The 27444-nt window shown below is 41.5% G+C and overlaps 1 protein-coding gene across 2 annotated transcripts in view; it reads left to right on the top strand.

Annotated features, from left to right (window-relative positions):
* LOC129855801 (F-box only protein 41-like) overlaps positions 1 to 23937 on the top strand; it is a 113545-nt gene extending 89608 nt beyond the window's left edge. For both annotated transcript variants that reach the window (XM_055923823.1, XM_055923825.1), the window contains 6 exons: positions 535 to 687; positions 8087 to 8182; positions 8375 to 8493; positions 14120 to 14404; positions 14814 to 14929; positions 16378 to 23937. In XM_055923823.1, coding sequence (XP_055779798.1) covers positions 535 to 687; positions 8087 to 8182; positions 8375 to 8493; positions 14120 to 14404; positions 14814 to 14929; positions 16378 to 16440 — 832 coding nt within the window. In that variant the 3' untranslated portion in view covers positions 16441 to 23937. The remainder of the gene's footprint in view (positions 1 to 534; positions 688 to 8086; positions 8183 to 8374; positions 8494 to 14119; positions 14405 to 14813; positions 14930 to 16377) is intronic.
* Positions 23938 to 27444: the final 3507 nt, after the last annotated feature.

Below are 27444 nucleotides of genomic sequence, written 5' to 3'. Positions count from 1 at the left end.
TGTATGCACAGCCTTGTGGGCGTGTGTGTATGAGCGTGTGTGCACACTGCATTTGCATGCTTGCTCGCTTATCCCTCTTATCCTTATAAATACAAAATGGCTTTTATTCTATTTTATTATGATTTGCACAAACAAATTGAACATGTTTTAGTACAACATTTTTCCTTGACTCTCTTGGTCAGAACAGCGTAATGCCATGCATTATTAACATTCTACTGCTTAGACAACTCCAGAGGCATACATTGCTGCAGTGCCTTGTTCAACTCAAGGACAATACTCGTTCTGTACTGAGTAATTGGTTATTCAGTAAAAATTGTTTTATTAACTTGTTTTTTGTATGTCTGTTTCTGTCTCTCTCTCTCTGTTGCTCTCTCTCTCTCTTTCTCTTTCTCTCTCTGTCTCTCTCTCTGTCTCTGTCTCTCTCTGTCTGTCTGTCTGTCTGTCTGTCTGTCTGTCTGTCTGTGTCTCTCTCTCTCTCTCTCTTTCTGTTTCTGTCTGTCTCTCTCTGTCTGTCTCTCTGTTCCTCCCTCCCAGGGGTTGTCTGGAAGAGGGTCTGGAGTCCTTGCTGAAGGCTACAGGAGGGAACCTGTTGATCCTCAAGGTGTCTCATTGTCCCAACCTGCTAACTGACCGCTCTCTGTGGCTCGCCAGCTGCTACTGCCGAGCCCTGCAGGCCGTCACATACAGGTACTACCACCAGGGGGCGATCACACATAATACAGTACAGTGTGCATTAGAGGTCGACCGATTAATCGGCTTTGGCTGGTTAATTAAGGCCGATTTCAAGTTTACATAACAATTGGTAATCGGCCTTTTTGGACGCCGATTATGGCCGATTACATTGCAATCCACGAGGAGACTGCGTGGCAGGCTGACCTCCTGTTACGCGAGTGCAGCATCAAAAGGACCTTTTGGCTGAAAGGAGCCAAGGTAAGTTGCTAGCTAGCATTAAAATTATCTTATTAAAAAATATCAATCTTCACATAATCACTAATTAACTACACATGGTTAATGTTATTACTAGGTTAACTAACCTTCAAACGAGCTTCAATGCCATACAACACTCCTTGAGTGGCCTCCAACTGCTCTTATACGCTAGCAAAACCAAATGCATGCTTTTCAACCGTTCGCTGCCCGCGCCCGCCCGCCCGACTAGCATCACTACTCTGGACGGTTCTGACCTAGAATACGTGGACAACTAAAAATACCTAGGTATGGCTAGACTGTAAACTTTCCTTCCAGACTCATATCAAACATCTCCAATCCAAAATGAAATCTAGAATCGGCTTTCTATTTCGCATCAAAGCCTCCTTCACTCACGCCGCCAAACTTACCCTCTTAAAACTGACTATCCTACCGATCCTCGACTTCGGCGATGTCATCTACAAAATAGCTTCCAATACTCTACTCAGCAAATTGGATGCAGCCTATCACAGTGCCATCCGTTTTGTTACCAAAGCGCCTTATACCACCCACCACTGCGACCTGTATGCTCTAGTCGGCTGGCCCTCGCTACATATTTGTCGCCAGACCCACTGGCTCCAGGTCATCTACAAGTCACTGAAGCTGAAGACTTATATTTCCCTCACTAACTTTAAACATCGGCTATCTGAGCAGCTAACCGATCACTCCAGCTGTACATAGTCCATCTGTAAATAGCCACCCAATCTACCTACCTCATCCCCATATTGTTTTTATTTACTTTGCTGCTCTTTTGCACACCAGTATCACTACTTACACACCATCTTCTTCTCATCATCTGCTCATCTATCACTCCAGTGTTAATCTGCTAAATTGTAATTACTTTGCTACTATGGCCTATTTATTGCCTTACCTCCTCACGCCATTTGCACACACTGTATATAGACTTTTTTTTCTATTGTGTTATTGACTGTGCGTTTGTTTATTCAATGTGTAACTCTGTGTTTTTGTTTGTGTCGCACTGCTTTCCTTTTATCTTGGCCAGGTCGCAGTTGTAAATGAGTACTTGTTCTCAAGCCTACCTGGTTAAATAAAGGTGAAATAAAAATAAAATACAAAAATAGCTTGTCCTGCGTTGCATATAATCAAAGTGGTGCCTGTTAATTTATCATCGAATCACAGCCTACTTCAACTTCGCCATACGGGTGAGGATTTAACAAAAGCACATTCGTGAAAAAAGCACAATCGTTGCACAAATGTTCCTAACCATAAACATCACCTTCCTTCAAATCAATACACAGAAGTATATCTTTTTTTAACCTGGCTACTTAGTTAAAATAAATGCATGTTAGCAGGCAATATTAACTAGGGAAATTGTGTCACTACTCTTCCGTTCGGTGCAAGCAGAGTCGGGGTATATGCAACAGTTTGGCCGCCTGGCTCGTTGTGAACTGTGTGAAGACCATTTCTTTCTAACAAAGACCTTAATTCATTTGCCAGAATTTTACATAATTATGACATAACATTGAAGGTTGTGCAATGGAACAGCAATATTTAGACTTAGGGTTGCCACCCGTTCGATAAAATACGGAACGGTTCCGTATTTCACTGAAAGCATAAACGTTTGTTTTCGAAATAGTAGTTTCTGGATTTGACCATATTAATGACCAAAGGCTTGTATTTCTGTTTGTTTATTATATTATAATTAAGTCTATGATTTGATAGAGCAGTCAGACTGAGCGGTGGTAGGCAGCAGCTGGCTCGTAAGCATTCATTCAAACAGCACTTTACAGCTCTTAGCAATGCTTGAAGCACAGCTCTGTTTATGACTTCAAGCCTATGAACTCCCGAGATTAGGCTGGCAATACTATAGTGTCTATAAGAATATCCAATAGTCAGAGGTACATGAAATACAAATGGTATAGAGAGCAATAGTCGACGCGTCATAATTCCTATAAATACAACCTAAAACTTCTTAACTGGGAATATTGAAGTCTCATGTTAAAAGGAACCACCGGCTTTCATATGTTCTCATGTTCTGAGCAAGGAACTTAAACGTGAGCTTTCTTACATGGCACATATTGCACTTTTACTTTCTTCTCCCACACTGTGTTTTTGCATTATTTAAACCAAATTGAACGTTTCATTATTTATTTGAGACTAAATTGATTTGATTTATGTATTATATTAAGTTAAGTGTTCATTCAGTATTGTTGTAATTCTCATTATCACAAATATATATATATATATATATATATATATATATATATATATATATATATATATATATATATATATATATATATATATATATATATATAAATAGAAATTTGGCCGATTTAATCAGTATCGGATTTCTTTGGTCCTCCAATAACCGGTATCGGTGTTGAAAAATCATAATCGGTCGACCTCTAGTGTGTGTATATATAATACAATACAGTACAGTGGATTCGGAAAGTATTCAGACCCCTTGATTCTTTCCACATTTTGTTACGTTACAGCCTTATTCTAAAATTGATTCAATTGTTTTTTCCCCTCATCAATCTACACACAATACCCCATAACGACAAAGGAATAACTGTTTTTCACACCTGTATTTGGGAGTTTCTCCCATTCTTCTCTTCAAATCCTCTAAAGCTTTGTCAGGTTGGATAGGGAGTGTCGCTGCACAGCTATTTTCAGGTCTATCCAGAGATCTTTGATCGGGTTCAAGTCCAGAGAATCTGGTTTCTCATGGTCTGAGAGTCCTTTAGGTGCCTTTTGGCAAACTCCAAGCGGGCTGTCATGTGCCTTTTACTGAGGAGTGGCTTCCGTCTGGCCACTCTACTGTAAAGGCCTGATTGGTGGAGTGCTGCAGAGATGGTTGTCCTTCTGGAAGGTTCTCCCATCCCCACAGAGGAACTCTGGAGCTCTGTCAGAGTGACAATTGGGTTCTCGGTCACCTCCCTGACCAAGGCCCTTCTCCCCCGATTGCTCAGTTTGGCTGGGCGGCCAGCTCTAGGAAGAGTCTTGGTGGTTCCAAACTTCTTCCATATTAAGAATGATGGAGGCCACTGTGTTCTTGGGTACCTTCAATGCCGCAGACATTTTTTTTTGTACCCTTCCCCAGATCTGTGCCTCGACACAAAAGTATCGTCCAACCCATCGGCTATCTCAAGGCACTCTCATATGCCACGTCTTGAAATATGCAGACAGAAGTATTACAACGTAAATGTACTTTTAATCTGTCTGACAGCCAACTTTCTAACTCCGCCCATAACTTTTGGACTTTATAACATTCCCAGAAGGCACGAATTATTGAGTCACTATTAGTTTTACACTTCAGACATGACTCTTAAATTGTTCTGTAGAGTTAGGATTTTGTGTGTTGTATAATAAATTCTATACATTACTTTATACTGAATTAAATGTACATTTTTGTTAACTGTAGTTGCGCTAGTTATGTTCCAACTTTCCCTCTCTTGTACCAATATCAGTTATTTTAAGTCTTGTTCCAATAGTTTATATATTTTTCTAATAGATTGTCAGTTGGATAGGCTCTCTGCAAGGTTTTGTATATCTTACCGATCATATGGACATCCTTTTCTGACTCAAATAGGATTCCCTCAAGATTTCAAATCCACATTTTGTAATATACAACTTTTAAGTTGCATGTATTTGAAAATATCTACTTTGGGCAATCCATGGAAATAAATGTATTTCCTATTACCAAGTCATCTACGGTTTCTATGCCTTTTCGTTTTCCACGTGGACCAATTTATCGGTGAATTGTGAAAAGCTATCCAAGGATTGGTTCCGTAAGGTTGTTGTTTTAAGGAAGTGATATTGGTTCTTGTAGAATACGTTTCACTTTCTTCCATGTTGTTATAGTGTTCTGAACAATGACGTTATTCATGTTCTTAACTTTCTACTTTTAAAATAGAGAGGTAAAAAGATTCTGGGGATTGAGCTGCGCATCTTCAATAGTTACCTATTGTTCCTCTTTAGTCGCAAGTAAAAGACTTGGGTAGCGATTTGATACAATTCCAAGTCTGGAAGGTTAAAAACAACCCTCGGACGTAAAGTCGGAAGATGTCAAACTTTCCTTTTTATTCTATGAATTAGTATTACAAAAAATAAATACAAAACCTTTTGAAGAGGTTTATTCAACCTGTGAGATTTATGGGAAGATTATTCAATTTATTTCGATCTGTTTTCATACTGTTCAGTAATGGCATAAAGTTAACTTTATATTTGTTGTTGTCACTTATTAAGTATCCCAAGTATTTCATATTTTTTGTGGTCCACTTAAAGACTGCTGTAAATCATGAGTAAAAAAAACAAAACAAAAAAACATTTATTTAGTTTTTTTAGTTTTTCCATGTTCATTTTATATCCTGAGATTTTAGAGTATTCAGAAAATATACCTGACCAATACTTATTGCAAAAAATATCAGGAGATCATCTGCAGATAAGTTTAGTTTATATTCATGTTTACCAATACCTGTTATGTTTGAGTCCTGTCTAATATTTCCTGCAAGCGGTTTAATTGCCAGTGTAAACAGGAAGTACTATTTCTGTATATTTTTGATTTAGGACATTTTCTGTATTTATTTAATTTGTATTTTTCTGCTGTTTGTGTGTAGCCTAAGATGTAGGGCCTAACTACGCTCCAATCGCCAAATGCTTTTCGGGATCTTGGGCAGAAAAAGTTAACTTTGTTTAATTCTATAAGAGAAAAGCTGCAAAAATGAGTTGAAAATCAATAGAAGGGAGGACCAGAACAATAGCCTAATATTCAGGAAGGATTTGGTGTCGAGGATGATTGCAAGGCGCTATACACATTTAGACAGTTAGTGACCATCTTATAGGTGCTATCTCTATCAGCATCATAAAGTCAAACTGAAATCTTATCACAAACATGTTGGGTAGTATTCACACCTTTTTTAATTTCCTTAGAACCGCTCAAACTGTTGTTATTAGGACATTTAGCACAGAAAACTCTTGCATCCCTAAACATCTTTGCTGCGTAAGAAGAATTTTACCGACCTCAGGATTTATGACATTCTGGTGAACATGGGTTTATTTAGTATTCTAGGGCAACAATTAATGACAAGAGAAGCTATATCTAATTGTATCTGATTATAGAAAAGTTTACTAACAAATAGCGTACCAAAATGTGGGAACGTATAATCAGAAACATAGGCCTGTCTCTGATTGGACAGTGCCTTTTCTATATTTGCGGGTTAAGGTCGGGTGCGGGCCTAAAATTTGCACTTAATCACATATAGTCGGGAGGTTGAGGATGGGTTATTAGAAATTGCGGGTTATCACTAGCGCCCGCGTCGATGGGGCAGAAGTCCGTGTGTTATGATTCTGGACTACTACCACCACGGGGTGCTCACACTCTATACAATATAATCCACTACAGTATACTATATAGTATTCCACTGTAGTATTACAGAATATACTGTAAGTACACTAGCATTTAATCTGCCACATTAAATCAGTAGACGGGCCACATTTGGCCCGCGTGCCATGAGTTTGAGACCCCTGATATACACTGCTCAAAAAAATAAAGGGAACACTTAAACAACACAATGTAACTCCAAGTCAATCACACTTCTGTAAAATCAAACTGTCCACTTAGGAAGCAACACTGATTGATAATAAATTTCACATGCTGTTGTGCAAATGGAATAGACAACAGGTGGAAATTATAGGCAATTAGCAAGACCCCCAATAAAGGAGTGGTTATGCAGGTGGTGACCACAGACCACTTCTCAGTTCCTATGCTTCCTGGCTGATGTTTTGGTCACTTTTGAATGCTGGCGGTGCTTTCACTCTAGTGGTAGCATGAGACGGAGTCTACAACCCACACAAGTGGCTCAGGTAGTGCAGCTCATCCAGGATGGCACAGCAATGCGAGCTGTGGCAAGAAGGTTTGCTGTGTCTGTCAGCGTAGTGTCCAGAGCATGGAGGCGCTACCAGGAGACAGGCCAGTACATCAGGAGACGTGGAGGAGGCCGTAGGAGGGCAACAACCCAGCAGCAGGACCACTACCTCCGCCTTTGTGCAAGGAGGAGCACTGCCAGAGCCCTGCAAAATGACCTCCAGCAGGCCACAAATGTGCATGTGTCTGCTCAAACGGTCAGAAACAGACTTCATGAGGGTGGTATGAGGGCCCGACGTCCACAGGTGGGGGTTGTGCTTACAGCCCAACACCGTGCAGGACGTTTGGCATTTGCCAGAGAACACCAAGATTGGCAAATTCGCCACTGGCGCCCTGTGCTCTTCACAGATGAAAGCAGGTTTACACTGAGCACGTGACAGTCTGGAGACGCCGTGGAGAACGTTCTGCTGCCTGCAACATCCTCCAGCATGACCGATTTGGTTGTGGGTCAGTCATGGTGTGGGTTGGCATTTCTTTGGGGGGCCGCACAGCCCTCCATGTGCTCGCCAGAGGTAGCCTGACTGCCATTAGGTACCGAGATGAGATCCTCAGACCCCTTGTGAGACCATATGCTGGTGCGGTTGGCCCTGGGTTCCTCCTAATGCAAGACAATGCTAGACCTCATGTGGCTGGAGTGTGTCAGCAGTTCCTGCAAGAGGAAGGCATTGATGCTATGGACTGGCCCGCCCGTTCCCCAGACCTGAATCCAATTGAGCACATCTGGGACACCATGTCTCGCTCCATCCACCAACGCCACGTTGCACCACAGACTGTCCAGGAGTTGGCGGATGCTTTAGTCCAGGTCTGGGAGGAGATACCTCAGGAGACCATCCGCCACCTCATCAGGAACATGCCCAGGCGTTGTATGGAGGTCATACAGGCACGTGGAGGCCACACACCCTACTGAGCCTCATTTTGACTTGTTTTAAGGACATTACATCAAAGTTGGATCAGCCTGTAGTGTGGTTTTCCACTTTAGTTTTGAGTGTGACTCCAAATCCAGACCTCCATGGGTTGATAAATTTGATTTACATTGATAATTTTTGTGTGATTTTGTTGTCAGCACATTCAACTATGTAAAGAAAAAAGTATTTAATAAGAATATTTCATTCATTCAGATCTAGGATGTGTTATTTTAGTGTTCCCTTTATTTTTTTGAGCAGTGTATATTATGAATGGGTGTCTAGATTGATATACCATGAAGTATGGTGAATTGGTGTTTTTTTGTTCTAGGAGTGCCACAGACCCTGTAGGACAGGAGGTGATCTGGGCTCTAGGAGCAGGCTGTAGAGACATTATCTCCCTCCAGGTGGCACCACTACATCCATGGTGAGAGGCAACTCTTAGCACACATTTATTTTATGAATACTATTAACACATATATTGTAACGTACCTCTCTCTCTCTCGCTCTCTCTCTCTCGCTCTCTCTCTCTCGCTCTTTCTCTCTCGCTCTTTCTCTCGCGCTCTTTCTCTCTCTTTCTCTCTCTTTCTCTCTCTTTCTCTCTCTCTCTCTCCTCCAGCCAACAACCGGCTCGCTTCAGCAACCGATGCCTGCAGACCATTGGCCGATGCTGGCCGCACCTCAGAGCCCTGGGCGTGGGCGGGGCAGGCTGTGGCATTCAGGGACTAGCCTCGTTGGGTGAGGAAATTAATTTGGATAAACATCTCATGATTTAATCTCATTGGTCATTTAATAAATAAACTGATATAGGGATTATTCTTTCAGAAAAAATAAACAATTTGGATTGAAGTGCTTTGTATGGCTCGTATCAGAGGTCTTTGTTCAGTCCCTCCAGGATCTTTTTGTTGTGATTTCTGCGGCCAAAAATGCTCGATTTTGCGGCAGCCTTTCTGAAATTCTGCGATACATTTTGCAATGTTTTTTTTCTTCACGCTAATTTCATATAAAGCAATAAAAAGCAGAATACATCATCCAAAAACATTTAGAAACATCTAAAGTGCTCAGTTTAGTTGAATTTCCTGAACAAACAGCTCTGTCATAATCCACTCACGCATCAGTCACACACACCTCTCCGATACATCAGGTTTGGGGCCTTGCTATCAACACAAGATGCACCTCCCATTCCTACTCTCTCACTCTCTCTCAAAACCCCCCAAATTGATTCAAAGCTGATCAATCGCTTTCAATTTGAGGATCAATATTTCTTATAAGTTGTCTTCAAAATTCTCAAGTTTTTTTTCTGAAAGGGTCGTAAGGGAGACAAACAACAGAAAACATAGAAATAGAATATCGTGGTTGAAATGTACTGTTCCATTTCTAAAAATAAAAAAAAATCCAGAAAGATTGTGCTTTCGTGAACCGTATTCTGTTTTACGGAGAGTTTAAAATGGCAAAGCTGACAAATTAAACTAAGAGCTTTGAGCAGCGCTCTCCATAGACAGACTGGGGAGAGCAGAGTGCCGACCACCCTACTAAAGCCAAGGTTAGCGGAGTAAAAGTTTGAGTAAAACGCCACTCACCTTGATTCATATTACTTTTACCGTTTGCCACGGTCTTCCCTGCTACCACTTCAGTCATGGGGATCTGCAGCTGCTGTGGGAACTGTTCTGACATTCTCATATGCTTTGCTGATTTGAAGTGACTGTTGATTGTCGACTTTCTCTAGTGTCCAAAAACATTTGGAAATTGTTTTGCACGGTCGTTAGCTGTTACTTTTTGTTGGCAAATGAGATTGATCTCTGTTCATTGTACTGCCTGTCGGCCATCAACAATCACCCATGATCTTCGCACGTGAATACGCTGACAGGCTCACGGGGAAACTTTGTTGACGTGTGGCTGGATTGTGCCATTTTCCACGGTAACAGTGCAGTAATTAGTCAGAATTACTAACCCGCTTTTGATTGGACTCATTTATGTGCTAAAAGTGCAGGGATTGGTCAAAATTGCGAGCTCTCGCATAATATATGCTGCTTGGTTGATTTTGCATTGAATTATGCGATTGTGGAATCCTGGAGGGACTGTTTGTTGATGGATAGAACTTTGTACTTCAAGGGGTTATTTGTCACATTTAGATTTGTATTTTTCTTAGGAACAAAATATTCTGATTTATTTCTGGCCCATCCAAACATATGGGAAGCGGGATGCGTGCGACTGCAAATACCCTCCCAGTCAGAAGGAAATGTAACCCAGCTATTGCGTTCCTACTCACGATTCACAGCATGCAGGAACAGAGGGAGGAAATTACTTTTGTGGCTAGATGAGAAACAGTTGTTTTGGTGGCCTGGCTATCAGTACATCCGCATATTGTTATTTATTTTCTTGCTCTTTTGCACCACAGTATCTCTACTTGCACATCATCATCTGCACATCTATCACTCCAGTATTAATGCTAAATTGTAATTATTTGGCCTATTTATTGTCTTACCTCCCTATTCTTCTACATTTGCACACACTATACATAGATTTTTTATATTGTGTTATTGACTGTACGTTTCTTTATGTGTAACTCTGTTGTTTGTGTCGCACTGCTTTGCTTTATCTTGGCCACGTCGCAGTTGTAAATGAGAACTTAAATAAAGGTGAAATAAATGTTTTAAAAAATTAACAAACATGGGCTGAGTGAGGATGAGGGGTGGCAATAGGAAAGGACATTGAGTGCCTCTCAAATGGCACCCTATTTCCTATATAGTGCACTACTCTTGGCCAGAGCCCTACAGTGCTTTCAAAAAGTATTCACACTCCTGGACTTTTTTCCACATTTTGTTGTGTTACAGCCTGAATTGAACATTTTATAAATTTCGATTTTGGGTCATTGGCCTACATACAATACCTCATAATGTCAAAGTGGAATTATGTTTTCAGAAATGTTTACTAATTAATTAAAAATGTAAAGCTGAAAAGGTATGCAACCTCTCTTTTTTTTTTATTGGAAAGCCTAAATAAGTTCAGGAGTCAAAATTTGCTTAACAAGGCACAATAAGTTGCATGGACTCACTCTGTGTGCAATGGTAGTGTTTAATATGATTTTTGAATGATTACCTCATCTCTGTACCCCACACATACAGTTAGTTACCTGTAAGGTCCCTCAAGTCGAGCAGTGAATTTCAAACATACACTACATGACCAAAAGTATGTGGACACCTGCTCATCAAACACCTCATTCCAAAACCATGGGTATTACTATGTAGTTGGTCCCCTCTTTGTAGCTAAAACAGCCTCCACTCTCCTGAGAAGGCTTTCCGCTAGATGTTGGAACATTGCTGCGGGGACTTGCTTCCATTCAGGCACGAGCAATGGTGAGGTCGGGCACTGATTTTGGGTGTTCGAATTCATCCCAAAGGTGTTCGATGGGGTTCAGGTCAGGACTCTTTACAGGCCAGTCAAGTTCCTCCACACCAATCTCTACAAACCATTTCTGTATGGACCTTGCTTTCTGCACGGGGGCATTGTCATGCTGAAACAGGAAAGGGCCTTCCCCAAACTGTTGTCTCAAAGTTGGAAGCACAGAATGTCATTGTATGCTGTAGTGTTAAGATTCCCCTTCACTGGAACTAAGGGGCCTAGCCTGAACCATGGAAAACAGCCCCAGACCATTATTCCTCCTCCACCAAACTTTACAGTTGGCATTATGCGTTGGGGCAGGTAACGTTCTCCTGGCATCTGCCAAACCCAGATTAGTCCTTTGGACTGACATGTGACGTTTGGCATTGCGCATGGTGATCTTACTCTTATGTGCGGCTGCTCGGCCATGGAAACCCATTTCATGAAGCTCCCGAAAAACAGTTATTGTGCTGACGTTGCTTCCAGAGACAGTTTGGAACTGGGTAGTGAGTGTTGCAACCGAGGACAGACGATTTTTATACACTTTTGCCAAACTGAAAGGTGGCATTCTATGACTGTGCCACTTTGAAAGTCACTGAGCTCTTAAGTACGGGCCATTCTACTCCTAATGTTTGTCTATGGAGATTGCATGGTTGTGTGCTCGATTTTATACACCTGTCAAAAACGGGTGGGGCTGAAATAGCCGAATCCACTAATTTGAAGTGGTCAACATACTTTTGTGTATATATAGTGTAGAATCTACCACAGAACCAGGGAGGTTTTCCAATGCCTTGCAAAGAAGAGCCCCTATTGGTAGATACATTTTTTTTATTGAATATCCCTTTGAGCATGGTGAAGTTATTAATTACACTTTGGATGGTGTTTCAGTCACTACAAAGATACAGGCGTCCTTCCTAACTCAGTTGCCAGAGAGGAAGGAAACCACTCAGGGATTTCACCATGAGGCCAATGGTGATTTTAAAACACTTTTAATGGCTGTCATAGAAGAAAAGTGAGGATGGATCAATAACATTGTAATTACTACACAATATTTATCTAATTTACATAGTGAAAAGGAAGCCTGTACAGAATAAAAAAATATTCCAAAACATGTGTCCTGTTTGCAATAAGGCACTAAAGTGAAACGGCTGCAAATAAATTAACTTTATGTCCTGAATACAAAGCGTTATGTTTGAGGCAAATCCAACACATCACTGAGTACCACTCTTCATATTTTCAAGCATGGTGGTGGCTGCATCATGTTATGGGTATGCTTGTCATCGTCAAGGGAGTAAAAAAAAATAAAAAAAAATGGAATAGAGCTAAGCACAGGCAAAATCCTAGAGGAAAACCTGCTTCAGTCTGCTTTCCAACAGACACTGGGAGACATTCACCGTTCAGCAGGACAATAACTTAAAACACGAGGCCAAATATACACTGGAGTAGCATACCAAAACGACATTGAATGTTCCTGAGTGGCCTAGTTACAGTTGTGACTTAAATTTGCTTGAAAATATATGGCAAGACTTTGAAAATGGCTGTCTAGCAATGATCAACAACAAACTTGACAGAGCTTGTATAATACATTTTAAAAAGTGGAAATATTGTACAATCCATGTGTGCAGAGCTCTTAGACTTACTCAGAAACACTGTAATCGCTGCCAAAGTTGATTCTAACAACCATTGACTCAGGGGTGTGAATACTTACGTAAATTAGATTTATTTCATTTTCAACAAAATTGCAAACATTTCTAAAAACATGTTTTCACTTTGTCATTGTGGGGTGTTGTTTAATGATGGGTGAGAACATTTGTTTTTGTCACGTTCCTGACCTATTTCTGTTAGTTTGTTATATGTGTTAGTTGGTCAGGACGTGAGTTTGGGTGGGCATTCTATGTTTTCTGTTTCTATGTTGGTTTATGGGTTGCCTGGTATGGCTCTTAATTAGAGGCAGGTGTTTGGCGTTCCTCTAATTAAGAGTCATATTTAGGTAGGTGTTTTCACAGTGTTCGTGGTGGGTGATTGTCTCCTGTGTTTGTGTATGTCGTTACGCCACACGGGACTGGTTTCGGTTTGTTTGTTCAGTGTCATTTATGTGTAGGCTTTTTTCCCTGTTCGTGCGTTCTCGTGTGTTATGTGAGTCCGTCGTTCAGATCTGTCTACACCGTTTATTTGTTTTGTTAGTGTATTAGTCGAGTTCGTGTTTTTCGTTAATAAATCATGTCTATAAACTCCGCTGCATTTTGGTTCAATCCCTGCTCATCCTCTTCTGATGAAGAGGAGGAGGAAAGCCGTTACAGTTTTAATCGATTTTGAATCCAGGCTGCAACACAACAAAATGTGGAATAAATCAAGGGGTATGAATACTTTCTGAAGGCACTGCATGTGCGCTAGTGAAAGGTAGTGCACTGTTAAGGGAATAGGATGGCATTTGGAAATCAGCCATTCTGATCGGTTCACACTCATCCTACCATCTAGGACGAAACATGATGAAACACTATCCCCAAGCTGTTCAATAGAATCATCTGAAATATATCTATATCTGAGATTATCATACAAACGATAGAAACACGATGAGCGTACTGTTTTGGTTTTGTAGGCTGATTATGTGCGCTTTCGCTATTGACCGTCTCTCTTTTAAACTTATTTAGGTAGCATTGTTATTAAGTTTTATTTTCATGTAAGCAATGCTAACACTGCAACCCATGAACAGAAGTATATCAACATGTGGTGCCAGGTGTATATGGCTGCTTTAGACTCTGGATAGGCTCTTTATATATCTTACCTAGCACTTGAAAAATGATGGATTAGCACATACCAAGCGTCCTGTCCAGGGGGTGTACTTGTGCTTCTAGCTGCCTCTCGCTACAGAAACGGATGATATTCTCCTGCCCTATGGGCTGTTCTGGTGCGGTCAATGCGACGTTGTTGGTATTAAAGGGATCTCAACCTCCTCCTCTCCTCCCTGTTTTCCTCCCTGCAGCGAGGAACTGCATGCGTCTGCAGGTGTTGGAGCTGGACCATGTGAGTGAGGTCAACCAGGAAGTGGCAGCTGAGGTGTGCAGGGAGGGTCTGAAGGGCCTGGAGATGCTGGTCCTCACCTCCACCCCGGTCACCCCTAAGGCCCTGCTTCACTTCAACAGTGAGTACACCCTACTACACTGCATAGTACACTACATAGAACACTACAGGGAGGGTCTGAAGGGCCTGGAGATGCTGGTCCTCACCTCCACCCCGGTCACCCCTAAGGCCCTGCTTCACTTCAACAGTGAGTACACCCTACTACACTGCATAGTACACTACATAGAACACTACTGGGAGGGTCTGGAGGTTCTAGAGATGCTGGTCCTCACCTCCACCCCTAAGACACTGCTGTACTTCGACAGTGAGTACATCCTACACCAGACCCAGGTTCAAATAAAAATGTGCTAGTAGAACAATAGAACAATCCCAAAAGTGAAATCCCTGCCCATTTTTTTGTTTTCCATTGCTCAGGCAACGGCTCAGAGTGTTGCGTAAGCACCATTTTTTTGAACCCAGGTCTGCACTTTTCTCATCCAGTCAATCATTTCAGATCTACAGAAGTGGCTAGGGCGTAGGGTCGAGGGGTCTATTTGGAATTGGGCGGCGAGTCTGCTGCTTCCGTGTGAGGGTTGTACACAATCTCGCCCCTCCAGGTGTGTGTCGTAACCTGAAGTCCATCGTGGTGCAGATCGGTGTAGAGGACTACTTCGAGGACCCCAACAGCCCTGAGGCTAGGAAGCTCTTTGACGAGATGGTGAACAAGCTGCAGGTAATTATAACGGCGCTTTAACTTCCACTTCAGAGACCACATCCCAATGAATCCCAATGCTCTTAAAAATAATTGCATTTAAATCATCTTAGATCATTTTAAAAGGGGGTGTAATACACTTAATAAGGGGGGGGGGGCAATACTATTAAAACTTACTCTGGATCGGTTCTTTGAGGGCAACTCCTAACTATACCTGTCCAAATAAGTTCCTATCTTTGGGTTCTCTCCTGCCCACAGTATACATGTAATGTATATGACTAACTCTGTAGCATCCTTTAGCGATGGTTAGGTGGGTGAGCGAGTTGTCTATTATTACAACTCAACCATACTGAACTGTACGTGACTCCAAACCAGGAAGTCCAGTTCAGCTGATCGTCTGAGGAATTGAGGAAATGGAATAATCCAGCTGCTTTCTAAAGAGAGGAAGCGGGGCGTTGAGGGCGGTCGCACGCCCACGATGGGCGCCACTCAGAGGTTAAGAGGAAGAGCGCTTCGATATTCGCACTCGGACTTCATCTACATTTTTCTCTATGGGCCCTGGTCAAAGTAGTGCACTAAATAGGGAATAGGGTGGGCGTGTGAGCCTTCCCTTCTTCTGTGAGTCAGCGTGGAAGGTGTCCCTTTCTCACTGGCGGATGCTGTGCTAGATTGCTCATAGCCGTTAAGTAACGAACTCCAGAGAGCTAAAAGTGTGTGTGTGTGTAATTTCGGCACTGTTCATTTGTCATGGCTGTAGCCAGACGGGGGAGAGGCAAAGCAAACATTTAGTCAAACTGAATAAACCCTCGAGGGGGAGAAACCTGCGAGTTATGTGTGTACTGTACAGTCAGTGAAAACCGCTATAAGGAACGAGCACAGTCATTCATTTCTTATGCGTGTACATGTGTGCACGGCAATGGGCTACAAACTTAGTTATATGCTTACTTTTCCGTATCTAAGTAACGCTTCTCCCGGAGACACACTCTGAAGCATATTTTAGGTTCACACATTCTTAATAGGGCTGTGATGATATCAGTATCGCAATATTTTTCCCGTGGCGAAAATGAAAACGCAAAGCAGGCCGAACTCTTTAGTCCGTTTTGAAACCTGCTGTATGTAAAATGTAGTGTGCTAATAGTTTTGGGAAATAAATAAATGTGACTCGGGATGACAACGTATTGATGTTTGTTTCCAACATTAGGGCTATTTTCCTAAAGAAGTTGAAGCCGCTTTGCTTTCTTGCCATGATACTAACGAGTATCGCGATGCTGGTGTCGTCACCGGGCCCTAATGCTTAAATGCACTCACTCAGGTAGAAATAGATTGAGGCACGCTCATTTACACACACCCTTTTGATGGTTCAACGGCCTCTACTGTGTGTGTGTGCGTGCGTATGCACAATGGTCTACAAACTAAAGTGATGTTGACTTTTCTCTGCATAAATCCATCCATCCCTCCTTACCCTCCAGGGCTTGAAGAAGAGACCGGGCTTCTCCAAAATTCTGCACGTGAAGGCGGACATCCTCTGCTAACCCCTTTCACCACTCAGGACCCCACCAAAGAAGGGTCGGCCATTTTGTTTCCAGCCACACCAACAGAACAGACCCTGTCATTTGAAACCCCTTGACGTACCAGTCAGCCAACACACACACATAACTGAAGAGGAAATTCAGCAACTGTTGGAGAAAGTGGAAGTTGTTAAACATGCTGCTTTTTAGTTAAAAATAAAAACCAATGTGTTTTCGGCCCTTAGCCTTGACTAAAAGACAGACACATATACCACAGACAGATAGATCCTACATAGACCATTACAATGCATTACAGAACAGAGGATAGACAAGACAAGGGGCCTGGGCGGGGCCTGGGCAGGGCCTGGGTAGGTTAGGCCCACACCTTACCCTGGAGCATGTAAACCCAGTGGAGATTCTCATGAAGGGACCAAACCCTCCTTTACCATAGATATGTACTAGAGAGCTCATCTCCTATCTTTTCAATGCCTGCTTTTTTGACCAAATGGGCAGCAACATTGAGGGCTATCTCCATTTTAAAGTAGTACATTTTGTGTCCTCTATCCAACTTTATGGTGGGGTAAAGACATCATCAGACAGGTAACAAGACCAGGGGCCCGTAAGTCTCCGCGAAAGCAAACAGGGACCCTGCCTGTGAGTTGCTGACCTGCCAAACAGATTTGAAACATAAACTCAGCAGGACTATTGGACTTTGTAGATGCTGTGATCTCAGTGGCCATTTTGATTTCAACTGAGAAAAGAGCTGTAAGCAGGAGGACCTTTTATTCACTGAGAGCATTGCAGAGAATGTGTCTGGGATGCTTTTTTATCAAGATGCTAAACAGTTAGTTAAAATAGACCCTGTGTGTGTGTGTGTGTGTGTGTGTGTGTGTGTAAGGGAGGGCAATACATGACATACCAGCTGCAGACTTGGTCGAACATAAAACGAGAAGATATCTTGTCACCTTGAGAACATTTTTATTCCAAGGTCTTTATCGGCCTATCAGCCACTCCGTGGTGTGGTCGCCATGGGAACGGTGCAGTATTGAACACTAGGCCCATCCTCAGCATGATCCTCAGCCGAGCACCATCTCTCGCACACCCGTGGATTTTTCAGCTGTCAATTACTTTTGTCTGTGGAACTCTTACGGTATCTATAGGCCGGTTGGGTCCATAAGGCAGCTGCTTTTTATTTGTTTTTAAACAGGGTTGCAAAATTGATTCATTATGCCTTCATTTCAGAATCGATGCCATTCATAGCCGTGTCTGTCCTATCTTCCTTTCGTAAAATGGTTTCTCCAGTGTGCCACTAGTCTATAGGAGCGTTGTAAAGGCAGGCGTTCACCCTATACAAATAACTAGCCACTAGCTCTGTAAGCTGCAGTGAATTACATGCATAAGCTACATCCCCAATGCACCCTATTCACTTGGTAGTGTAATACGTTTAACCGGGGCTCATAAGGCTCTGGTCAAAAGTAGTGCGCTGAATAGGGTGCCAGTTGAGAAACGGCTATAGCCTACATCCAGTGCACGCAAACCACAACTTCCATGAGCACAAAGTTGCTGATCGTTGACTGACATGATGCAATTTATATGTTAACTGGCTATAAACATGATGTATAATACATGTATATATGTTACAGCCGTTTATTATGATATATATACGCTGTTGTATTTACAGCCAGTACACCGGAAGGGCGTTTTATTGTCCGCCCATTGCGTAGAGTTGGATAGAGAGCACATATTTGCCTTTTTGCCACAATGGCTTCATACGTGTGCCCTCTATCCAACTTTATGGCCAGTTGCAATTTGTTCGATGTCATAGATCAGCTGACTCTCTGGAGCCCTATGCTGAGCAGGATGACGACGACACACAGCTGGTGGAGAAGTAGGAAGTGTCTCTGGATGCCTCCCAAATTACTCTGGTCAAAGGTAGTGCACTATATTGGGAATAGGGTGACATTTGGGATGCTGCCTTGATCTCAATTGCCTCAAAAATCCTCTTCCTGTTTCTTCATCTGCACTGATTGCCTTGTCAAGTGAAAACAAAATGGTGGAAGCTCATCGTTAGGCTGTCTTACACCTGAGCAGTTATTTTCGCTCAGTGCAATGATGGGAGAAGAGGACAGAGTTAGCCTGTATGGATCCACTCGCAATACTGTACCGTTAATGCATTCAAGCAAGTCATCGAGCTGAGCTCAGGCAACAATGCATATCGACCTCAAACCATGCACCCAGCCCAGGGAGGCATCTCAAGTCTAATGTGGACTCCTTCTGACAGAAGACAACAGTCGGAAGCTGATCCTCTGGTAGGCTTTGACTTATCCTTTTGTTTTGTAGGTGTTTGTAGATCAAGGAAAGGAAACGAGAGAAAGACATTTTAGGCCATTGAGATGCAGCCCGTGTGCTGGTTTCACGTAATTGTTTTTAGTAAAGAGAGAGATGTTTTTAGTAAAGTTGAGCACCGAGTTCTGTTCCAAGTTACGGGCTGGTCTGTTTTAGTAGTGCTAGCCTGACATGAACACACACACACACACTACAGTTGTGGTTTCTCACCTCTCCATGTTCTCTTCCAATACTGAATATTGTACTGCCTTGCCCCTCAGAGATTGAAAAGGGGTTTCAAGTGAAAGGTGTTTTTAAAGTCACTGTCACAATAGAGAAAACACAATGCACTTGTTTATTTCGGGTGTGCTCCAAATGGCACCCTTTTCCCCCTGTGTAGTGAACTGCTGTACGTTAGACCAGGGCCCATAGGTCTCCGGGTCAAAAGTAGTGCACTATATAGGGAGTGGGGTGCCATTTGGGATTCAACTTTAGGGGGTTTTCAGTTCCTGACAATCTTGTCTTCTGTAAAGGCATTAAACACTGTACATAATGTTGTTTATAATATAAAAAGATTACTGCATTTGGTGTTCTAAAAATTAAGGTCAGACGTATAAGTATCGAAATGACGAAATCAGAAATATTAAGAGTACAGGTGTCCATTCTGTACGTTTTTTCCCCCTCCAAAGTCGAAAGGAAAGATTCAACTACAGTGGCAAGACAAAGTATGTGAACCCTTTGGAAATACCTGGATTTCTGCATAAATTGGTCATCAAATTTGATCTGATCTTCGTCTGTCACAACAATAGACGAACACAGTCTGCTTAAACTAATAACACACAAACAATTATACGTTTTCATGTCTTTATTGAACACACCGTGTAAACATTCACAGTGTAGGGTGGGAAAAGTATGTGAACCCTTGGATGTATTAACTGGTTGAGCCTCCTTTGGCAGCAATAACCTCAACCAAACATGTTCTGTAGTTGAGGATCAGACCTGCACAACAGTCGGGAGGAATTTTGGACCATTCCTCTTTACAAAACTGTTTCAGTTCAGCGATATTCTTGGGATGTCTGGAGTGAACTGCTTTCTTGAAGTCATGCCACAGCATCTCAGTCGGGTTGAGGTCAGGACTCTGATTGGGCCACTCCAGAAGGCGTATTTTCTTGAATCCATTCTGTTGTTTTACTTCTGTGTTTTGGGTCGTTGTCCCGTTGCGCCACCCAACTTCTGTTGAGCTTCAATTAGCGGATAGATAGCCTAACAATCTCCTGCAAAATGTCTTGATAAACTAAGGAATTCATTTTTTCTGTCTATGATAGCAAGCTGTCCAGGCCCTGAGGCAGCAAAGCAGCCCCAAACTATGATGCTCCCTCCACCATACTTTACAGTTGGAATGAGGTTCTGATGTTGGTGTGCTGTGCCTTTTTTATCTCCACAGTGATGTGTGTTCCTTCCAAACAACTCAACTGTAGTTTCATCTGTCCAACAGTGCTGAACTTTCTAAATTTTTGGACTATTTGTCTTACTGTGGACTGATGAACGTCGAGGCTTTTAGAGATACTTTTGTAACCCTTTCCAGCTTTATGCACGTCAACAATTCTTTATCTTAGGTCTTCTGAGATCTGTTTTGTTCGAGGCATGGTTCACATCAGGCAATGCTTCTTGTGAATAGCAAACTCACATTTTGTGAGGTTTTTTTTGTTATAGGGCAAGGCAACTCTAAAAATTGTCGTCAATCTCGTCTCATTGATTGGACTCCAGGTTAGCTGACTCCTGACTCCAATTAGCTTTTGGAGAAGTCGTTAGTCTAGGGGTTCACATACTTTTCCCAACCTACACTGTGAATGTTTAAATTATGTATTCAATATAGACAAGAGAAATACAATCATTTTTGTGTTATTAATTTAAGCACACTACGTTTGTGACTTAGATGAAGATCAGATCAAACTTGATAACCAATTTATGCAGAAATCCAGGTAATTCCAAAGGGTTCACATACTTTCTCTTGCCACTGTATACTATGTATAAGCGGTAGTGTTGAAGTTTGCAGTTGTGTGCTATATAGATGCTTTATATTCAATGTTCATCAGAAATGTGCTATAGAGATGGACATTATTTAAGAAAGAAAGAGGATCAAGATTATTTGAGCTATTTATTTCTATAAAAAGAGAGGTCTATAATGTTGGCATGTTTGTGTTCATGCATCAATCATCACGTTGCCTTTGACATATTCTGCTGTAGTGGCTGTAGTTCTAAATTAATATTTCAAAAGATTTTAAGATTGCTTGCAAAAGTTTCCGCTGTGTTTTATTTTTAATACGTCTGTTGCACTAGTGGGGGGAAAAAATAAGATGATACTGATATTTAATATTAGTGCTGTTTTTTAATGTTTAAAACGCTTTCTCAGTATTTGACATATTACGATGCACTTTGTTTTCTAGAGCGCTTTTAGAGGTCCACGTGGTTCTGTAAGATTAACGAAAATCACACGTCAGTCAACATTGTCATGCCGTTTCCATGGCTTCCTCTGTCGTGTGAGCGACGGGGTTGGTTTCTCTCTTACATAGTCGTGATAATTGGTTGATTTGTTTCAACTGAATGGTGGCCAATTAGGGGCAAGAAGGTGGATCACTTCATGACCAGTAGCCAATGGCAATGGAGAGTTTTGAACGTCACACAATGCGGACCGGACCCTATTTTATCGCCTATATCTGTCATTGGCTGTAGAAGTTTCTGGTTGAACCATGGCCAACCTGGTTCAACTGCATTTCAAGTCCTGTTGAGGTTAATTTTACACCAACATGACCTTATGCTCATGATTGTTAGCAGGTCATGGCGAGTGTAACTATGTTTGTGTACTCTGTGTTTTGTGTTGGTTTGCTTTAACGCTTCTTATCCAAATGTATTGTGTGACAGAAGTCCTGCTGAAATTGTTTTAGAACACGTCCTGAAAACTGAATCAAATAAGAGAATGAGATTAAGAGTTGAAGAGGAGTCATTCTGACAAAAACATACTGTATGTTTGGGTTCCCCAACTGGCGGCCCCGGGCTGTGATTTTATTTGCATTTTATTTTATTACCGAGCAACAACAACAGAACTTGGTTGGACATAAAGTACTGTAAAAACAACAGCAAATCAGCTCCAATTGATTTTCATTTAGGAAATCTGTTCCAAAGTCTTCAAATCCAACTTTATTTGTCAAATGTGCCCAATACAACAAGTGTAGACCTTACCGTGAAATGCTTACTTACAAGCCCTTAACCAACAGTGCAGTTCAAGAAGAGTTAAGAAAATATGTACAAAACAAATGGAGGGAGGGGTCAATGTAATAGTCCAGTGGCCATTTAAGCAAGGTTTGAAATGATTTTTAGTCAAATATACAGTACCAGTCAAAAGTTTTGACACGTACCAATTCAAAGGTCTTTCTTTATTTTTACTATTTTCTACATTGTAGAATAATAGTGAAGACATCAAAACTATGAAATAACACATATGGAATCATGTAGTAACTAAAAAAGTGTTAAACAAATCAAAATATATTTAAGATTTTACAAAGTAGCCACCCTTTGCCTTGATAGCTTTTCACACTCTTGGCATTTTCTCAACCAGCTTCTTGAGGTAGTCACCTGGAATGCATTTCAATTAACTGGTGTGCCACCTTAAAAGTTAATTTGTGAAATTTCTATCCTTCTTAATGCGTTTGAGCCAATCAGTTGTGTTGTGACATGGTAGGATTGGTATATTTGCCTATTTGGTAAAAGACCAAGTCCATATTATGGCAAGAACAGCTCAAAAATGCAAAGCGATACGACAGTCCATCATTACTTTAAGACATGAAGGTCAGTCAATCCGGAACTTTTGACTGGTACTGTATCTGTTTACCGTAAGGTAAATGTTTAGCCTACAAATGATTTGTAAATGTTTAGCCTACAAATGATTTGTAATTATCTTCTATCTCCCTGGCCATCCGCTCAAGAATAAAATCGGCCCGCGGCTGATTGTAGTTGATGATCCCTGCTGTATGTTCTACTACCAGGATCTTATCCATAGCTAAGATTCAATGTGTCTGTGGTTAAAGAGAGAATTACCCCAAATTACATAGTTTCCCTTACCCTACAAGCAGTCTATTGACAAGGTAAGTCCATGCTTTGGTTTTGTTGTACCAGGCCACTGCCACAGACTGCTTATAAGGTAAGGAAACCAATGTAACAATTTGTAATTTGGTGAACTATCCCTTTTTAATGTTTTTATGACTTGATTTGGCAACTTAGTCATTCCGAATATCAAATAATTTAATGATTCCCATGATTAAGATTCCTTGTCGCCATTTTATTTTATTTGTTTATTGTAATAAGATGGTACATGATGCTTTCATTATTTGTTATTTTCTAGAACCCTGGCTATTGTTTCCTATTGATACACACACAAAAATTGTGTATCTTAATTTTTGCTCTTTCAAAGCCCAGTTCTGATCCATTAAGTAAGGTTGTTTGGGATATGGCCAATCCGTTTTTGTCTGTAAAACAAACTATTCTACTGTGTCAGGCATTTGACTGCATTTTCCTAAGACCAGCTTTGTGCCAAGATTTTATGTTCTTATGTCTCTTTTGTCCCAAATGGCACCCTATCCCCTATATAGTGCACTTCTTTTGACCAGAATCCTATGGGCCCTGATCAAAAGTAGTGTGCTATATAGGGAGTAGGGTGCCATTTTGGAAACAAATGTGTCAAGTCTTGTATAATTAATTAGCCTGGATCCAGATCTGTTGCTACATCTTGCCATGTCAATGACCATAGTGATTGGCAAGATAGCACAAACAGATCCGGGACATAGGCTAGCATATGTTTACCTCTTCTGCACATATTCCCTGTATGGATGATTGTATTCTCTGTCCATTTGTCTGAATAGTATTTGAACTCATTACCTCAACACTTATCTGGGCAACTAAGTGTGCACATTCTTTATTATTTTGGACAGTCATTGATATTCTGCTCATTAATGTACTGTATCGAATATAGGTATGTCATGTTGGTATGACCAGGTTTATTTCAAACCCAAACGGTCATTCCCACACCAATGTTATGCCGTTCATCATCCTAAGACCATTGCAATAAATGAAAAGGTGTTATTTTCCCATTCATAGTCAAATTCATCCATTTCTTATCATCAATAAAATGGCTTAAATACATTGAATTGTTTGAAAAGCAAATTATATATTTTTTTGTAGAATAAATCAATCAATGAAATGTATTTATAGAGCCCTTTTTACAACAGTTGTCAAAGTGTTTATACAAAAACCAAGCCTAAAAGAAGCGGTTCTCTTTTAAAAACTCTTGATGTACTCCTAACAGACTGTTTCCCCTAGGTACAGATCTAGGATCAGCTATCCCTTCCTCCAATCCTACCCTTAACCATTAGTGGGGGGAATACTAAACTGACCTAAGATCAGTGTCTAGGGACAACTTCACCCTACTCTATTTAAGCACCCAATAAATGGACTTGAAGCATCCTATTTGTCCACTAGAGGACAGTGCTGCTCCATTTACAAGCACAGTGGCCTAATGTTGGGCCTAGGGCTGTGCCTATGGTAGTTCACCTTATTCCTTCCTCTATTGGCTAACAGAACTCAAACTGGTGAAACAGGCCAAAATCTAGTCAAGAGTGTCATCACTCTTCACAGATGTATGCAACTGAGTTATTTGACATTTTTCCTAATAAACACCTGATGTGAGACTTCACATACTGTACTGTACCTACTCTAGAAAAGTATAGGGGCTCTATTACATCTGTATCAATGAAGCATTACAGATTGTGTGACATAAATTTAAAGGTAATTTCCGATGGAGCTGACATATGCCGTGTTTACTGTGAATGAGGTGTCCGCTAACGTGGGGACATTGCCTTTAAATTGGGCTTTAGAGCTGAACAGAGCCCTAGGCCTCACACAACCACCTTAACATAATAGATGTGGAAAAAGCAAGGCTCACACCCAATGTACAAATAGTACTATCGCTGCTGCTTTTGAGATTCTAGAACATGCATGTGATGACGATTAACGTGGACTGCACACACATTGTCTGCCACATGTCTAACCTTAAATTATATCTAGCCTATCAAAGGTTATGTGCCACACATCTTACACCCATCCAATCCTTCCATCATAGTCCAGGACAGTGGTTCCCAAACTGTGGGTCGGGACCGACTTTTGGGTTGCAGCAGGGGTCCGGATGGGTCACAGGATTACTTTTTTTGTGCATTGTTACAAATATTTGTGTTATTATACAGTCAATTCCTTAAGACCCCATACTTTAATCTACATTCAGTTACCCTCTTCTTCAAAACATGTATTATTAATAAATGATTAACTTATTCTTTGGTCTGACCATGTTTTTTCACCACTCAACCGTTATGTTGGGTCGCGACTCAGACACATCAATTGGTGGGTCACGAAGCAAGAGAGTCTGGGAATCCCCCTGGTCTATGCTAGGGGTTGTTTCTGGACAGGACCAAAAGCTATAAACTAAAGGACAACCCAGCCAGACCACGCCACTCTTCATTTGACCTTTGACCGGGTCACAAGAATCTGACTGCAGGGGAAAGTAGGTGGAAGTCAAGCGGTTGATTAGTCTCACCTCTCGGTGCCAATCCAGAGCAGACGCAACACAGTATTGACTGAGAGAGGCCAGTTGGTCAAAGGGAAACAACACAGGCTGCATCCTTATTGGCACCTATTCCCTATTTAGTTCACTACTTTTAACCATGGCCCATAGGGGCCCTCAACTGCTTAAGACTGGTCGAGGTCGTTAGCCCCACCCCCCCATGGTGCAGAGGTTGCACGTGATGTGTGGCCCCTGGTCTGCTTTTGATATATTCTTCACCTTTCAGACCAACCCACTGACACACGAAACTAGAAACCCCACTCCACACACACATACGTGTCAACTCCATCACGTGACAAGACAAATGGACACCAGCTTTGCTCCAGCTGTACAGAGAAGTCATGAACGGCCGTACTATTTGATTTGTGGCCCAGAGGGCTCCAGTGAAGGCCAAGTATGTCTCCCAAATGTCAGCTATTACCTACATAATTGCACTACTTTTGACCAGAGCCCTGGTCAAAAGTTGTACACTATATAGGGAATAGGGTGACAATTGGGATGCACAAACACTGGAACAGGATTTACTATTGATAGTCATCACTGCTGACCGGAGTGTGTGGAATAATAGTCCAGATGCTAGTATTACTTGTATTCCCCACTGCTGTAAAAGTGGACCGAGCAACAGAGCCTGCAGCTCTATTCGTATACTTTGACAATGGAGCCTTTCTTCCTCTCACCACCCAGATAAACACATTGGTTTCATTACAAAATGTTGACACAGATGAGTTGTCATTACACAATATGGAGATCTTATGATTCAATGTAGACTGAGCCCAATGTGAGCGCCACCGCCCTGCTATGTACAATGGCATGACCAGCATGTAAACATGGCTGAATTCCTACCGGCAATTAGCCAATCAAAACATAGCATTTATCATATGTGATTTGTCATCCGCCATTGCTTCAGACAGTTAACTGTATAACGTATTTCTCTGGGGTTTTGTGTTTGCCTCGTGTGAGCTGCTGGCTGAACAAGATCCCTTTTGTTTTATTTCGGATGTCTTTTCAACTTTCATTCGGAACTGAAAATGAACCTGATGTCAACGTCAGAAAAATTTCTTTTCAACGTCATTTTGATAACTGGAATGCGTGTATGTGTGAGTCACTGTGTTCTGAATATGGATATCTGGAGTGTGAATTTGAGGTGAGATGCTTTCACGTGCCTGTGATTACAGAAGCTCAACAGGCATGGACAAATTGGTCTGAAAACAGGACTAAAGTGGCAAGGCATTTCTTTTATTTCCGCAAACTGAAGGCGTCCAACCAGGCACTACTTTTAATTTCCTCTTGTGGTCGATTCACATCTGTCTAACGTTTAAAAGTACTTTAGAGTGGTACAGCTCTTAGGCTGCTTCAACACAGGCAGCCCAATTATTGGTCTTTTGACCAGTCAGATCTTTTGCCAATATTTGGGCAAAGAATCAGAATGGGCTGCCACTCTCGTGGTAGCCTGGTTACACAATGGTGAGTGCAGAGTTCAGTCTGGTTTATCCAGGCTAACTTTCTGGACCCCATATCCTTAAAACGTCTGTGGATTCTTTATAATGGTCAATCAAGCACCAATCTCCTGTTTAGTTCAACAGGTAGTAAGTTAGTGGTGGCACTTTACACCCTAATCGGTCGGTATTTATAAAGCATCTCAGGAGTGCCAGTGCTGATCTAGAATCATGTCTTCCCTGTCCATGTAAAACTTTTGTGATTGTGATCGAAAGTATAAAACTGATCCTAAATCAGTACTCCTGCTCTGAGATGCTCGATACGATGTGTTTGTTCCAAACCAGTAGAGAAAACGATTTTGGCTGATTTCTCGTGATAATCTTAGTCACAGTTTATCCTGTACAACATGATTATCAGACTCAATACCTTCAATCTAAACCAGGGGTATTCAACTCTTACCCTACAAGGGCTGGAGCCTGCTGGTTTTCTGTTCTGATAATTAATTGCACACCTGGTGTCCCACCTGGTGTCCCAGGTCTAAAACAGTCCCTAACATTGAAAAAATGCAATGGAACTGGCTTTGAGGTCCAGAGTTGAGT

This window comes from Salvelinus fontinalis, chromosome 5, assembly GCF_029448725.1.
Source record: "Salvelinus fontinalis isolate EN_2023a chromosome 5, ASM2944872v1, whole genome shotgun sequence".
NCBI lineage: Eukaryota > Metazoa > Chordata > Actinopteri > Salmoniformes > Salmonidae > Salvelinus > Salvelinus fontinalis.
The sequence above is the reverse complement of the archived record's forward strand: the minus strand, read 5'-3'. Positions and strand labels throughout refer to the sequence as shown.